The following is an 18107-nucleotide window of genomic DNA, read 5'->3' as shown; positions in this document are numbered from 1 at the left end:
AGATGAGGTCATAGATTAGAGTGGGCCCTATGACCAATGATTGGTATCCTTGTAAGAAGGCCATGTGAAAATATGGATCCACAGTCACACAGAGAATGCCACGTGATGATGGAGGTGGTGATTAGAATGATGTATATATAAGCCAAAGGCTGCTGGGAAACATAAGAAGCTAGGAGAAATGCATAGGACAGATGCCCCCTCACAACTGCCAGAAGGAGTCAACCTGTACCAACACCTTGATTTTGTACTTCTAGCATCTATAACTGAGAGACTAAATTTCTGTCTTTTTAAGCCACTCTGTTCTACTTTGTTATGGCAATCCTAGGACACTAATACAGATTTTGGTACCAGAAAGTAAGATACTGCTGTAACAAATACCTAAAACTGTGAAATTGGCTGTGGAATTGGATAATGAGCAGATGCTGGAAGAATTTTGAGGTACTTGATAATAAAAGCCTACATTGCCTTGAAGAGACTGTTGGCAGAAATATGAATGCTAAAGGTGATTCTGGTGAGGGCTTAGAAGTGAAGATGACAGTAGAGAAAGCTTCTGTCGTCTTAAAGAACACATACACACAGCCCTCATCATGAATAAAATGTTGCTAGAGATATGAATGTTAGAGTGCTTTTGGTGGGGTCATAGAAAGAAATGAAAATGTTATTGGATGGTGGAGGAAAGGTAATCTTTGTTATAAAGTGGCAGAAACTTGGTGCTAAATTGAGTTTTGCTGTTGGGTTAAATGTCCTTAAAAGTGATAAACTTGGATATTTAGCTGAGATTCCGAAGCAAAGTGTGGAATATACAGGCTAGTTTCTCTTTGATACTTATAATAAAGTGAGAGAGAGAAGAGGTAAATTGAGGAAGAAACTGCTAAGAAAAAAGAAAACATCACTTAACAATCAGGAAAATTCTTAGCCTATCTAGACAGTATATTCTGGAAACAGGGCCAAAGGTGTAGCTGGACAAATTTTCACAAAAAGATTAGGTGTGTGACTCATGGATCCAATCAGCCATCTCAGTAGATGCCAGGAACAGAGATGGTGTTACCTCGGAAAAATCTATAGAGAACACTCATATATAATGGTGTGGATCTCTTGACATATATGAGACTGAAAGTTTTTGAGAATTTTACACCTGGAGACAGAGCGCCAGCTAGTGTGAAAGAGATAGTGAAAGGACAGAATGAAGAAAAGATGACTGCAAGAGCAAAGCCTCAGATTCAGAAGCCAGAGAGGATGGGGTTGCAGCTGCCCTGGTGGGCTGAGAGGTGGGCCCAGAACACAAAACACTGAGCTCAGAATATTACTTTCAGTTCTTTTGAATTAATAGAATTTTCATTGCTTGGCTACAAACTTACTTTAGACCAGTAACCTCTTTATTCCTTCTTTTTTGCCTTTTCAGAGTAGAAATGTCTTTCCTATGCCTGTTCCACCACTGTATATTAGAAGCAGATAACCATAGGTCTCTGGATGGAGAGGAACTTTGCCCCAGGATGGACCACATCCAGAACCTCACCTATACGTGATTTAGAAGATTTAGATAGATAATGACATTTAGAATTTTTTGAGCTGATATTTACATTTGCATGAAATTTGGGACTTATACTTGATGCTGGAATGGGTTAAGACTTTTAGGGATGTTGTGATGAGGTGAATGTATTTTGCATGTGGACAGATGTGAATTTTTGGAGTCCAGAGGGCGCACTATATTGGGCTGGATAGTATACCTCTGAAATTTGTGTTCATTTGGAGCTTCAGACTGTGAACTTCTGTGGAAATATGGTCTTCGCAGATGTAGTTAAATTAAGGTGAAGTAATACTTGATGAGTGTGGGTTCTAAATCCAATGACTAGTACCCTTATAAGAAGGCAACGTGAAGTGAAATACAGACACACAGTGAAACTGCCATGTGATGATAAAGGCAGAGATTGGACTAATGCATCTACAAGCCAAAGAACACTAAGGATTGACATAAAATACCTATAGGAAGGACAAACTATTGCTAACCACAACAATATAAATGAATTATGTTGAATTAAAAAAATTACACAAAAATATATATAGTGTATGGTTCCAGTAATATGAAATTCTAGAACAGGAAAAACTAAAATATGGTGGAAAAAAAATCCAAACACTAGTTGTCTCTGGAAGGGTGGGGGAAATTACTGGAAGGAAGTATGATAGAACTTTCTGGAGTGACGGTAATCTTCCATGTTTATAGGGGTTAGGTTGCACAGCAGTGTACGCTAGAGATGGTCCAATGATTATGTGCATCTATTCTCAACTTCATGTTCCATGATGGTACATTAGCCCCTTGAAATTAGACACAGTGGTAATATATATGTCATGAAAACTGGCAAATGCTACAAATCATAGCTGTAGAGCTGGCTGTTGAACATTTACCAGTATATCACCACACAGATTTATACATTGTTCAAAAGTCAGCAAATGGGTCTAACCACGTCAGACTGTATAAAAAAAAAAATCAGCACATTGTACCCCACATATGCATGAATGTATTCATGATCTATGTGTATTTGACTTAATAAAAAAAAAGAAAGAAAAAAGTCAGCAAGTGAACACTTAAAATTTGTGCATTTAATTAGATCCAAAGTTTACAGTCAAAGAAAAATGTAAATAAATATTTAACTCTAGCTAACAATATGCATGCTGAAGTATTTGAGGGGGCGTGCATTTACATCACCAATTTTCTAAAATAAGACGGATTGATAGGTGAACGGAGGAATAGATAAGATATTTAATAAGACAGTAATGGTAGGGGCGGTGCCTGTGGCTCAGCGGGTAGGGCGCCAGTCCCATATGCCGGAGATGGCGGGTTCAAACCCAGCCCCGGCCAAAAAAAAAAAAAAAAAAAAAGACAGTAATGGTAGAATATAGATGGTAATATAATGGTTGTTTGTGATAAAATTCCTTCAACTTTTCTCCATCTTTGAAAATTTTCATTGAAAACTAAGAATGAAAAAATTTCCTATTTGAATATCAAAAAATATTTAATACTACCTTTTTTAGGGCTTAAAGTTTTACATTTTGTTTTTAAAATTAACTGCTACTATTATGGTATGTAGGGAAATAAGATCTAAATGTGTTGATTGCTCAGGTTATTGAACAATTGAAGGGTATTTTTCTTTTTTCTTTGAGATACAGTCTTACTCTGTTGCTCTGGATAGAGTGCTGTGGAGTCCTAGCTCACAGCAACCTTAAACTCTTGGGCTCAGGAGATCCTCTTGCCTCAGCTTCCTGAGTAGCTGGGATTGAAGATTCCCACCACAACACCTGGCTATTTTTTTTATTTTTAGTAGAGACAGAGTCTCACTCTTGATCAGGCTGGTCTCGAACTCCTGAGCTCAGGTAATCCACCTCCCTACCCAGAGTGCTAGGATTATAGGCATGAGTCATGTGCCTGGCAGCATTTTCCATTTTTATCATTTTCTTTAGAGCAGTGGTTCTCAACCTTCCCAATGCCGCGACCCTTTAATACAGTTCCTCATGAAGTAGCAACAAAAATAATTTTATGGTTGGGGGTCACCACAACATGAGGAACTGTATTAAAGGGTCGCGGCACTAGGAAGGTTAAGAACCACTGCTTTAGATAATTCAATAGTAGGAGTATGTACACTATGGAAATTGGCAAATTAAACAAATCATGTTCAAGTGCTGAAATGAAAAAGGTAATACTGGGAATAACTGACTGATGTCCCTTGGAAGATAAGAGGGATAGGATATAGCACAAAGGTATAAAGATTAGCCTTAAGCAGTAAGGACTTCCCTAGCACTGAGTCAAGAGCAAAGAAAAGGTAGGATGCAGAAAGTGGTAGAGTGTGAAGCAGCAAGTGGATGAAAGTTCTTGCTGATGGCACTACTTCTTTTGAAATAGGACACTAGACTATCTGTCAAAAATAATGAAATAATAGGAATGGAAAAAGTAATGAAGATCTAAAATAGTATTTATAAGGAATGAAATAGCTGACAAGGGACTAGGAGATAGATTGCTAAATAAGGGAACAGACTCTAGACAAGAGATGAGGAACATGTAAAGGCATGCATCAACAAAATTATATGATTTTGTTCTAGTTTTATACAGAAGCCATGGTACAGAAATTGAGAAGGTATGGTTCAGCACCTGTAGCACAGAAGTTATGGAGCCAGCCACATACACCGAGACTGGTGGGTTTGAACCCAGCCCATGCCAGCTATACAACAATGACAACTGCAACAAAAAATAGCCGGGTATTGTGGTGGCAGCCTATAGTCCCAGCTACCTGGGAGGCTGAGGCAAGAGAATTGCTTAAGCCCAAGAGTTTGAGGTTGCTGTGAGCTGTGACGCCACAGCGCTCTACTGAGGGCAACATAGTGAGACTCTGTCTCACAAAAAAAAAAAGAGAGAGAGAGAGAGAGATTGAGAGAGAAATTGAGAAGGTAATTAGTTGGATTGATTTGAGGTTGAGGTTTTTGTGGGGTGGATGTGATATATAGACCATAGACAAGGAAGTAAGAAGAATGATTCATTGTCAAGAATGTGGTTAAATAATGGATGACAGAGTCTAAGTGAGATTTCAAAGGAAGAAGAAATGAGACAGATTTGGAAAAAATGAACAGGTCAAGGAACTGGAGATATCACCAGGTTGAAGAGATGATTGTTGTAAGAGAGTTATGAAAGCCAGAAGGATAAGAGGAAGGTTTTGGTCAGAGGGTATTATACTATAGTTTAAGATTTCAGAGGAAGTATATTTCTGGGGATAATATATGTTGTTTTCTCACTGATTTCAGGTTAGAAAATGGGATATGTATAACTCCAAAACCCATGTATGTCAAGATTTAGTAAAATCACTTAATAACCTAATAAATCTTTTCAAATCACATGCAACTACTGTTGTCAAGAGCACAGACTTTTGTGTAAGAACAGACATAGATGTAAGTCCCAGCATGGCCATTCACTTATCCCCTCTGAAGCTTAATTTTGTTATCTGCAAAATGGTATAATACTGTACTATCTGGTAGAGCTGTTGTAAAGTTTTAATGTGTTAATGTAAGTGTAAGCCCTCAAAAACTATTAGCTATTAGGACTTCTGTTTCTGGGTAAAAACATTATACATCATGATCAAGTAGGCTTCACCCCAGGGATGCAAGTCTGGTTTAACATATGCAAATCCATAAATATAATCCACTCTATCAATAGAAGGAAAAACAAAAACCATATGATCCTTTCAATAGATGCACAAAAAGCATTTGACAAAATTCAGCATTCTTTTCTAAGAAGAACACTTAAGAATATAGGCATGGGGGCACATTTCTTAAACTGATTGAAGCCATCTATGACAATCCCACAGCTAATATCATACTGAATGGAGTAAACTGAAAGCTTTTCCACTTAGAACTAGAACCAGAGAAGGATGTCCACTGTCACCACTACTATTCAACATAGTTCTGGAAGTTATAGCCTATGAGATCAAACAAGAGACAGATATAAAGGGCATCCAAATGGGGGCAAAGGAGGTCAAATTCTGGCTCTTTGTGATGATATCATCTTACACTTAGAGAACCCCTGAGACACTACCACAAGACTCCTGGAAGTGATCAAGAAATACAGTAACATCTCAGGGTATAAAGTCAATGTCCACAAATCAGTAGCCTTTGTATATTCTAATAACAGCCAAGTTGAGAAGCTAATCAAAGATACAATTCACTTCACAGAAGCTTCAAAGAAAAATAAATACCTAAGAATATACCTACCTAACACTAGAGGTGAAAGACTTCTACAAAGAGAATTATGAAACCCTATGAAAAGAAATAGATGATGATATTAACAAATGGAAGAATATGCATGCTCTTGGCTGGGAAGAATCAACATTGTTAAAATGTCTATACTACCCAGAACAATCTACAGATTCCATGCAATTCCCATTAAAATATGAACATCATGCTTTGAAGATTTGGAAAAAATAGTTCTTCATTTTGCATGGAACCCCATATAGCCAAGGCAATTTTTAGTAATAAAAACAAAGCCAGAGGCATCACTCTACCCGACTTTAGGTTATATTACAAGTCCACAGTGATCAAAACAGCATGGTACTGGCACAAAAATAGAAACACAGACATATGGAACAGAATAGAAAACCTAGAAATGAAGCCAGCCTCTCATCACTATCTGATCTTCAATAAACCAGACAAAAGGACACACTGGGGGAAAGAATCCCTATTCAATAAATGGGGCTGGGAGAACTACATAACCACATGTATAAGACTGAAACTGGACCTGCACCATTCACCACATACAAAAGTTAACTCAAAATGGATAAAAGATTTAAATCTAAGGCATAAAATGATAAAAATCCTAGAAGAAAGTGTGGGAAAAACTCTTGAGGATGTCAGCCTGGGGAAAGATTTTATAAAGAAGACTTCAGTGGCAATTGCAACAACAACAAAAATAAACAAATGGTACTTATTTAAGTTGAAAAGCCTCAGCACAGCTAAGGGCACAACAATGAAAGTAAATAGACAACCTTCAGAATGGGAGAAGGTTTTCGCCTGTTAAAAATCTGACAAAGAGAGTAGCGCCTGTGGCTCAGTGAGTAGGGCACCAGCCCCGTATACCAAGGGTGGTGGGTTCAAACCCGGCCCCGGCCAAACTACAACAACAAAAAAAATAGCTGGGCTTGGGTGGCTCAGTGAGTAGGGCGCCGGCCCCATATACCGAGGGTAGTGGGTTCAAGCCCAGCCCCGGCTGAACTGCAACCAAAAAAATAGCTGGGCCTTGTGGCAGGCGCCTGTAGTCCCAGCTGCTTGGGAGGCTGAGACAGGAGAATGGCAGAAGCCCAAGAGCTAGAGGTTGCTGTGAGTCCTGTGACATCATGGCACTCTACCAAAGGCAGTAAAGTGAGACTCTGTCTCTACAAAAAAAAATAGCCGGGCTTTGTGGCGGGCGCCTGTAGTCCCAGCTACTTGGGAGGCTGAGGCAAGAGAATCGCCTAAACCCATGAGTTGGAGGTTGCTGTGAGCTGTGATGCCACAGCACTCTACTGTGGGCGATAAGTGAGATTCTGTTTCTACAAAAAAAAAAAAAATCTGACAAAGGCTTGAAAACTAGGATCTATAGAAAACTCAAATTAATCAACAATAACAAAAAAAGAGCAAACAGTCCCATCTATCATTGAGCAAGAGACATGAACAGAACCTTCTCTGAGGAAGACAGACAAATGGCTAATACCTGAAAAAATGCTCATCACCCCTAATCATTAGAGAAAGGCAAATCAAAACCATTATGAGATATCATATAACACCAGCCATAATAGCCCACATCACAAATTCCCAAAGTCGCAGATGCTGGCACGGATGTGGAGTGGGGGGAACACTTTTGCATTGTTGGTGGCACTGCAAACCAATACAGCCTCTTTTGAAAAGAGTATGGAGAATCCTCAAAGAACTCAAATTAGACCTCCCATTTGATCCCGCAATCCCATTACTGTACTAGACATCTACCCAGAAGAATAAAAATCATTTTATCATAAAGACATTTGCATTAGATTATTTATCACAGCTCAATATACAATCGCCAAGATGTGGAAACAACCTAAATGCTCACCAACTCAGGAATGGATTAACAAACTGTTGTATATGTATACCATGGAATACTATTCAGTCATAAAAAGATGGAGATTTTACATCTTTGTATTAACCTGGATGGAGTTGAAACACATTCTTATTAGTAAAGTATTACAAGAATGGAAAAGCAAATATCTAATGTTCTCAATATGAAGGCAGCAGATGATCTAATACATGCCCACACAAGAGAAAAGCTCAACTCAATTCAAGTTGGGGGCAGGAGGAATGAGGGAGAGAGCAGAGGGGATTAGGGGAGAGGATAGGTATGCTCCTACTTAATGGGCACAAGGTAAAGGTATACAGCATACCTTTTGGGTGTGGGACACAACTACAAGAACGACTCTACCTAACAAATGCACATACTGTGGCTCATTTGATTGCCCCCTCACATTAACCTAAAATTAAAAAAAAAGAAATATGTAGGGGTATAATTTACTACAAAAATATTAGATTATGATCATGATTGATAAACTCTGTAAGTTTACTACAAATCACTGAACTATACACTTAAAATGAGTTTTATGATATGTAATGATAACATGATGAAGCAGTAAAAATAATGATCCTACTATATATTATAAGAAACTCATTTTTAAAATGGCACAGAAGAAAAAAAAAAAAAAAAAGAAACTCATTTTTTAAAATAAGAATCTTCAAATATAATAATACAGGTAGGCTAGAAGAAATATGATGGAAAGTATGAAATGTTGGAATAAGAACCTCTGAAAATCTGCTCTTTTGTAAAAGCAAAAAAGAATACTCGCAAAAAACTGTCAAAAATCGAATTTTTGATCAGTCTGGAAATTAAAGGCTTATAAGAAAATAAGAAGGCATTATTAAAGGAAAAGAGCCAAATCTCAGGAAGAACAATGAGATTTATAGGATTTCAACTTTCTATAATCCCATCATCTCCCCCTTCAGTTTCACAGTAGCCTTGAAAAGCAACAATCTCATCAACTATAATAGATGTATAAATAACAGCCTAGCTGACACTGTACTGAGTAGAACTGTCTGGAGCTCCCCAATATCCCCATCCTCAGAGAATTTTCACTACATGACCTGTTTGGAACCCCACTGAAAAGTTATATTCTGAGGACTTATCTTTGACCTGGCTCCTATCTTACTCTGTGGGAATAGTCTGTCCCTACGGCATTTGTCAAAACCAGTCAGTGGGGACTGTTAAATATTGCAGCTGCTTGAAATGGCATTAACAGCTGGGACTAACAAGAGGCTAACAAAAAAATCGTAACGGGAAAAATAGAGAATGAAATGTCTATAGGAAGTTTAAAAGTTCAGACATATTCCTGAGAATGTAGAAGGTAAAGAACTTGTACAGAGCTATGTGTATGCCAAGGAAAGTTAGGGCCTGAGAAGACCTAATGTGTCACTTCTGGTTGACCCTGAGGTTCTGTGCAAGCAGGAAGTGAAACCTAAGGCAGAGTTGTTAACTGTCTGCTTAACCATTGAAAAGAATCCCCCAACACACACACACACACACACACACACACACACACACACACACCCTTGGCAAAGGACTTTTTAGTTCAAGACATTTAAAGAAAACTCTCTCCAATCATTAGAGGACCACTACATTAAGTGAAAACATGGAACATAGAATTTACAGAATTAATTCAAGAAAGCTGGTAAACAAGCAGCCAACAACAAATCCTGGGGGGAGGAAGTGGACTGATTTCCTAAATGGTCATATCATATTATTTCAAATATCTAATTTTCAATAAAAAATACAAAGAATTAGAGAAGCATGGCCCATACACAAGAAATAAAAGGGAACTGCACTGAGGGAGTATGTTTGGTTTACTAGACAGAACTTTAAATTGGTTATTACAAGTTTTTCAAACAACTAAAGGAAACAATGTATAAAGAACTATAAGAAAGTTTCAGAATGTCTTACAAAATAGGAAATAAAAATAAACAGAAATTATAATAATTAGCCTAATACAAGCTCTGGAGTTGAAAAGTACAGGGTGTCTCAAAGGTTGCCATACATACATACATAGGGAAAATGGAAAATTGTAGCTAAATGTACCTTTATTTACAAAATATTCATTATAAAATTTTATGAAATATTCACAAAATATTTCTCTATGTGTTGATATAAAATATGAAAATATAGGGTGGTGCCTGTGGCACAATGGGTAGGGCGCCGGCCCCATATACTGAGGGTGGCAGGTTCGAACCCGGCCCTGGCCAAACTGCAACAAAAAAATTGCCAGGTGTTGTGGCGGGCGCCTGTAGTCCCAGCTACTCGGGAGGCTGAGGCAAGAGAATTGCCTAGGCCCAGGAGTTGGAGGTGATGCCATGGCATTCTACTGAGGGTGATAGAATGAGACTCTGTCTCTACAAAAAAGAAAATAAATAAATAAATTAAAAAATACATACATATATATATGAAAATATAAAACATAAGGGCCCAGCACAGAGCACAGTGGCTCACACTATAATCTTACCACTCAGTGAGGCTGAGGTGGGTGGATTGCTTGAGCGCATGAGTTTGAGACCAGCCTGAGCAAGAGTGAGACCCTGTCTCTACAAAATAGTTGGGCACTGTAGCAGGTACTTGTATTCCCAGCTACTTGGGAGGCTAAGGCAAGAGGATAGCTTGAACCCAAGAGTTTGAGGCTGCTGTGAGCTACGATGCCACAACACTCTACTTGGGCAAGAAACTGAGATTCTCTCTCCAAAAAAAAATACAAAATATAATATATGATTTTGCTAACTTTCCTATGCATGGCATTCTTTGGGTCACCCTGTACTATATATAACTGAAAAATGCATTAGGGGGTTCTCAACAGAAGATGTGGGCTGGCAGAAGAAAGAATCAGCGAACTCCAGGATAGATCAACTACCTAGTGTGAGGAGATGACCCTATCTCAAAAGCAGACATAAAAAACAATAAAGAAAAATTAAGAGTCTTAGAGACATCTGGGAGATCATTAAGCCAGTGGGATATCAACAAAAGAATCTCAAAAGAAGAAAAGGGCAGAAAGAGTATCTAAATAAGTAATGGTTGATAACTTTCCAAAATCAACAAAAAAATTACTGCATTAATCTACACATCAAAGAACGTCAACATGTGTGCCTTGAAGCCTGCCCTGGGAGTAGCCTTGCAATGGCCTCCGAACCTTCCTTGTGTCTTAAGGGTCCTCCCTACCATTTGTGGGCCCAGCAGCCTGGCATCCATATGGACAAGAGTGGGAGGACCTGGGCGACCGTGATCCTGCAGCTCAGGATTACCCCCAGGAAGTATGGACCGCGGGCCCCAGTAAAAAAAAAAAAACATCAACGAACTCAAAGTAGGATAAACTCAAAGAGATACACACTTGGATATATAGCCAAATTGTCAAAGATGGAAGATAAAAAATTAATCTAGAAAATAGCAAGAAAGAAGAGACTCATCATAGATAAGGGGTTCTCAATAAGACTAATAGTTGACTTCTCATTAGAAACCATGGAGGCCAGGAGGAAATAAGATAACATATTCAACATACTTAAAGAAAAAGATTGACAATGAAAAATTCTATGTCTAGCAAAACTATACTTCAAAACTGAAAAAATTAAGACATTCCTAAATAAATGTAAACTGAGAGAATTCATCACTTGAAGATTTGCTCTGCAAGAAAAACTAAACTGAGTCTTTCAGGCTGAAATAAATGGATACTATACGGTAACTCAATTCCACACAAAGAAAGAAAGAGCACTGGTAAAAGTGACTACAGATTAACATAAAAGATAGTACGTATGTTTTTGTTGTGTTTTTCTTCTAGGTGACTTAAAAGGTAACTGCATAAAACAATAATTATAGAACTGCGTTGTCAGGCATAAAAATCTATGAAGAGGTAATTGGTATGACAATAATAGTACAAAGGAAGTGGGAGAACAGAACTAAATAAAGTTTGTCAATATAATTGAAATTAAGTTGGTATTAACAAAAACCTAATTTAGCTAAGATGTTAATTGTATTCCCCAGGACAATTAAATGGCACACTGGAAAAATCTATTTAACATAAAAGAAGGAAATGGAGGAACAGAAGAACAAAAAAGATAAAAGATATACAGAAAACAAAAAGCAAAATGACAGATGTAAATCCTTATCAATAGACTCCAGTTAAATACATTTCCTGATTTCAAAACTTACAGCAAGACTACAGTAATTAAAATAGTGTTGTATTGGCATAAGGGCAAATGTATATGGTCAAAGGATTTTTAAATATGGTTCCAAGATCATTCAGTGTGCAAAGAACAGTCTTTTCAATAAGTGGTACTGGATATCAACATGCAAAAACATGAAGTTGGATCTTTACTTTATATCATATATACAAATTAAGTCAAAATGGATCAAAGGCCTAAATGTAACAGCTAAAGGTATAAAACTCTTAGAAGATCACATCCAGAAAAAGCTTTATGGCATTAGATTAGGTAATTATTTCTTGGCTATAACACCAAAAGCAGAGACCACAAAAGTAAAAGTAGACAAATTGGAATTCATCGAAATTTAAAACTTTGTGCATCAAAGGATACTATGCACAAAGTGAAAAGACAACCCCTGGAATGGAAGAAAATATTTGTACATCATATATTTATTTCATAAAGAGTTCATATCAAAAAATATATAGAACTTTTACAACTCAACAACAAATAAATAGCTCATTTAACAAAATGGGCAAGGGACTTGAACAGACATTTCTCCAAAAAAGATATACAAATGGCCAAATAGCATATGGAAAGATGCTTTTGAGCACTAATTACTAGGGAAATTCAAATCAAAACCACATTGAGATAATACTTCACATCCATTAATTATTACTGAGAAAACAGAAAATAATAACTGTTGCCAAGAGTATGGAGAAATTGGAATCTTTGTACACTGCTGATAGTAATGTAAAATGGTAGGTATAGTCTCTATGGAAAATGATATGAACATTAGTCAAAACATTAAATATAGAATTACCATATGAATCAGCAATTCCACTTCTGTGTACATACCCAAAAGAATTCAAAGCAGGTACTCAAATAGATGTTTGTATACTCATGTTCATAGTAGCATTATTCACAATAGCTAAAACATGGAAGCAACCTAAGTGTCCACCAATGGATAAACAAAATGTGGTATACACATACAATGAAATATTATTCATCCTTAAAAGGAAGGAAATTCTGACACATGCTGCAACCTAGATGAAATTGGAAGACATTATGCTAACAAAAATAAGCCAGTCACAAAAGGACAAGTATTGTATGATGCCACTTACTAGACTCAGACTGTGAATGGCCTGCAGTAGTTGAATTCACAAGACAGAAGTAGAATGGTGGTTGCCAGGGGATAGGGGAGTGGGAAATAGGGAGTTAGTGTTTGATGGATACAGAATTTCAGTTTGGGAAGATGAAAAATTTCTGGAGGTGGATGGAGACAATAGTTGCAGAACAATGTGAATGTACTTAATGCCACAGAACTATACACTTAAAATGGTTAAAATGGTAAAATTTATATTACATATATTTTACCATAATAATAAGTTTTGCTCTACAAAAGATACTGTGAAGAGAATGAAAAGATAAGCTACAGACTGGGGAAGAACATTTATAAATCACATATCCAACAGAAGATTGTGTTCAGAATATATATGTATAATTCTCAAAAGTTATCAGGAAGAAAATAATCAACCCAATTATAAAACAGCAACATATTTGAACAGACACTTTAGCAAACACGATATAAGGATGGCAAATAAGCACATGAAAAGATGTTCAACATTATTAGCCATTAAGGAGATGAAAATTAAAACTACAATGAGGTACCACTTCACACCTATTAAAATAACCAAAAATAAATACTGACAATACCAAGTGCTGACAAAGATGTAGAGCAACTAGAACTCTCATACATTGCTGGTGGGAATGCAAAATGGTACAGCCACTCTGGAAATGGTTTGGCAGTTTCATATAAAGTTAAATGTACACTTACCATATGACCAGTAATCTCACTTCTAGATATTTACCTTAGAGAAATAAAAACTTATGTTCACATAAAAATATGTACAAGAATGTTCATATCAATATTATCCATAACCACCATAACCTGGAAACAACCCAAATGCATTTTAATGGGTGAATGGATAAACAAACTTTAGGATGTCCATACAATGAAAAGCTATTCAGCAAAATAAATGAACTAGTGATACACACAACTTGGATGAGTCTCAAAGGCATTAGGCTAAGTGAAAAAGAAGCCAGTCTCACAAGGTTACATATTGTATGATTCCACTAATATGACATTCTCTAAAAGATAAAAACGATTGTGATAGAGAACAGATCAGTGATTGCCAGAGAATATGGGTGGAGGTTGAGAGCAAATATAAAGGGACAGTATGAGTGAGTTTTAGGATAATGGAGCTGTTCTCTATCTTGATTGTGGTGGTGGTTACATGAATCTATATGATTTATAATCCACAAAATTGTACACCAAAAAATGCATGCAATTTTATTGTAAGTTCATTTCAAAAATAAAATATGAGCTATTATCACTGTCATCATCATAAATAATTACACTTTGCTGTTTAATAAAAATATTCAGAATTATTTGTGAAATACTATCTAAAGATCATTAAAGTCAATTTATGTGTGGTACAATAACTCAAAGGTATAGAAAAAAACAACACTAAATGTAAAAGCTTTACAATTTCTACTAACTCTTCTCTTTAATATTCTGTATTAGGATAATATGCTCTCTCTGGATCATTTCCTATAAACATTGTCATATACTGGAATTAAGTAAGGGCTCAACTTAGAACTCTGGGACCCTAGGTTACATTCCTAAATCTAACACTGTAAGAAAACTCTCAACTTGCCTTTTGTGCCTAATTTTATCTTCCTCTTCATTGAGGTCATGTACTTGTCTGCATTTGTCTTTTTGTGGTATGCTGTGAAGGTTTAAAGCAAGGAGTTTCAAAGATAGGAAACAGAACAGATTCATACACCATCCACCCCACCACCCCAAATACCAGGTACTGCTCGAAGTGATTTACATGTATTACCTCACTCAATCTTCCTAACAAGCCTATAACATAGCTACTATTAATATTTTCATTTTACAGACGAAGAAACTCTCCAGCATCTCATTGCTAGTAAATGGGGGAACCAGGATTTTCCCAGCAGTCTGCTTACAGAGGTCATGTTCTTAATCAACATGCTATAATATCTCCATAAAAAAGACTATTCATTTGTTCATTCCTTCCTTTACCCCTGCTCTGCCACATCTATGGTCTTTCTGTCTGTAACGAATCATTTGAACATTATCATGCTATCAGCCATACGTAGATGATTCCCAATTCTACCTAGTTCTGACTTCTCTCCTGAGCTTTACTACTGCATTTTTAACTGTCTCAATATGTGCATTTAATGATCCTGGCACTTTGGACGACATGTTCAAAATGAAACTTATCATTCATCCTCAAAATTTCCCCATAAAAGCTTAATTTTGTCAATTATTAAGTTACACAGCCTTGAAACATCAAGATTATCTTTGACACATTCCTCTCCAATGATCGTCCTCCTCATGCTTACTCAATAAATTGATCAATTCTTCCTTTGTAATATCTCTTATAAGTAAAGTTACCTTTCTTTCCAATTCTACTGCCATCATTCTAGTCCAGATCTTCATGCCTAATGACTGTAATACCTCCTTTCCATTCTCTCTGCTTCCAGTTCTTCCTCTCTCCAATCCTATTTATTGGCCACCAGATTAATCATTTTCAAATATGGCTTTTATCATGCTACTCCTAGCTCAAAAACCTTTCACTACATTCAAATTAACTGACTCACAGAATAACTAATTTTGTATAGGTCTATACCACCCACCAAATAAAGTCAATAATTTTAGCTACCTTTCTAAACTTGTTTCTCACAACTCCCCCAAACACTCCACAGTGCCCTCAGTCCTGAAAGACCATTCCCTTTTCTTTCTAAAGAACAGGTAGTATTAAAAGAACATTTAAATCTTACCTCCTCTGAGAGGTCTTCTTCAACCATGCCAATACACAGTGGCCTTTCCCTCCTCTGAACTCCAACAGCACTTAGCGACTATATCTAGCATTGCTACTAAACGTTACATGTTTTTCTCTCCAACCAGACTGTACTTGGCACAAGTTCAAGAACCATTTCATAAACTTCTGTGAACCTTCCATAGTGCCTAATAAAACTTATCTATTAAACTAATTCTTTCCGGTTCAAACACATAGTATTTATTTATCTATACATTTTGTGTTAATTTATAGTTCAGCCTAAAGATCGTTCACAATGTACACCTTTTTCTAGTGTCATCTCCTGTCATTCCCTGCCATGCCCTGTATTCCTGCCACACTAAACCTCTCATTATTCCCTAGACACACCAGGTTCTTTCACAATACTGTTCCTATTCACTATCTTTAATTCCCTTTCCCTTTATTTACTTGACAAATATATACTAATCTAACAAGACTTAATAGTAATGTCAACTTCTGAGTTTCCTAACTAGACTTGTATGCTCTATGTTCTGTACTCCCTCAGTATTTTATTCAAATCTCTATAACAGCAATTTTCATGTTGTCATGCAACTGTGTACATATTTGTCTCTCTCGTGGGACTGTACATTCCTCAAGAATAGTGACAGTTTGTCCTTCTCCTGCTCCCTTCACTAAGTCTTCACATTTAATTCTCTGCTGTTAAATCTTTCTCTCAGTAAAACGATGTATCGAAGTCAGTGGGGATCACATACCTTGGTAATAAAGAGCCTTAAGGAAAGAGTGACGATCAGCTCCCTGAAATAAAGACTTTTCTATTTCCATTTCTCGTCGAGTGAGCTGTTTGCTCTTTGCAAATCTCTGGGGCAGGCAAAGGATGCGCTGACGCTCTGAGATCCTTTCTTTAATATCTTGAAGACGGTTCTGTATTGCTTCAGGAGTTGCCCTCAGTCCTGTTTTCTAAAATCAGAGAAATGAGATGGCATATGTCATAGACGATATACCCTGAAAGTGGTTATCTGATGCCTCAAGTGAGAAAGATAATGATTAGGGCCTAGAAATGAACGCTTTATAGAAAATGTTGGCTAAGAGTCAAGGAACAGTTTTTCTGTTACCAATGTGCTAAAAATCAAAGAAGATTCATATATAAAGCTTAGTTTTGTGAGAACCAAAAGTGAAAAGATCCTCAATGCCAAAATGACAAGATCCTGCACTGTGTTCTCTAGGAAGAAAACACTGTTCCACTCACCTTTTCACCTGAAATATGGCTCTTCCAGATCAAGATTTCTGTTTCATTAAGTCCCAGTTCCCTGAGAGAAGCAGTTTCCTGGTCCTTTTCATGCAGTGTCTGGAACTGGGACAAAGTCATGGTCCCAGCTGCTTCCTTCCCAAAGGGTTTGTACATAGTACCAGGAGCAAAGCTTTCTTTCTTAGACATACATCTGTAAAACATGCAGGAGAAGAGTAAAAAACATCTTGGGGTTACCGCAATTCACAGCAATGGGGGCTCACATTACCAGAGGTACAAAGAAACGCATCAGTAATTTCTCTCTCACATCCTATTTCTAAATGGAAGTATCAACAAAGTAGAATTCTATCAATTGTCCCCTCATATAAGAGTAATAAATGATTGAATCAACCAATATTTATTGAATATCTACTATGTGTCAGACATTGTGTTAAGTACTAAAAATTTCATAGTTACAAAATGATAAAAATGGCTCCTGCTTTTGTGGAAAAACAGTGAAAGAGAGGCAAATAAACAGGCAAGGATAATAATGGGTTCTAAGTGCTATGTTAGGGGAAATACAGGGTGCTAGAGGAGGACATAGGCAAGGTATTTGGTGCAGACTTTGCGAGATATGTGAAGCTTCCTAGAGGAAGTGAAACTGAAACAAAACCCTGTCTATTAAGTAGAAATTTGCCAAAAAGAGGGGGTGGTGGGAGAAGAGAATTCCATCCAGGCTTCCAAGAGGCATCCGTCACCTGGAGGTGAGGGTCTATGATACTCTCTGTCTGCAAAATCAATACCTACTCCTCAATGGAGACAGAAGTATCAAGCTGATGCTGAAGGAGGCTTTTCAGCTGCCTCTCCCCTTCTGTTTCCAGCTCTTCCAGGACATGTTCATCACTCTTCACACAGCTGCTTACCCTGGAGTGAATATATACAGAAAGTAGAAGAGACAGTGAGTCTCAAAATATATTTCTTATTATCTACCATTAGTGACCCCATTTGTTTAAAGACATTTCTCCAAATAGTCATTGCCCTTTATCATTCATTCCTCTAACATTTACTATTAAATACCTACTTACATATAAGACACTGTGCTAGGTACTCACAGAAGTCAAAGATATTCAAGACATAGTCCCCATCCTCAAGAAGCCTGCAGTCTATTCAAGCAGAAGAAATATATGTGTGTATATATGTTGTGTGCATGTGCCTGAGGAGAGAGAGAGGGAGAGGGAGAAGGG

At 37.1% G+C, this 18107-nt stretch overlaps 1 protein-coding gene across 2 annotated transcripts in view; it reads right to left on the bottom strand.

Moving 5' to 3' along the window:
- The window catches only part of RBM41 (RNA binding motif protein 41), a 65720-nt gene that overhangs the window by 45052 nt on the left and 2561 nt on the right, over positions 1-18107 (bottom strand). The window contains exons 2-5 of one of the 2 annotated variants that reach the window (XM_053580412.1): positions 17671-17787; positions 16885-17077; positions 16391-16595; positions 14487-14558 (exon numbers count right to left, since the gene is read on the bottom strand). In XM_053580412.1, the coding sequence (XP_053436387.1) occupies positions 14487-14558; positions 16391-16595; positions 16885-17077; positions 17671-17787 (587 nt within the window). The remainder of the gene's footprint in view (positions 1-14486; positions 14559-16390; positions 16596-16884; positions 17078-17670; positions 17788-18107) is intronic. The other variant, XM_053580410.1, reaches the window with a different exon arrangement.

Source organism: Nycticebus coucang, chromosome X (assembly GCF_027406575.1).
Source record: "Nycticebus coucang isolate mNycCou1 chromosome X, mNycCou1.pri, whole genome shotgun sequence".
Taxonomy (NCBI): Eukaryota; Metazoa; Chordata; class Mammalia; order Primates; family Lorisidae; genus Nycticebus; species Nycticebus coucang.
The sequence above is the reverse complement of the archived record's forward strand: the minus strand, read 5'-3'. Positions and strand labels throughout refer to the sequence as shown.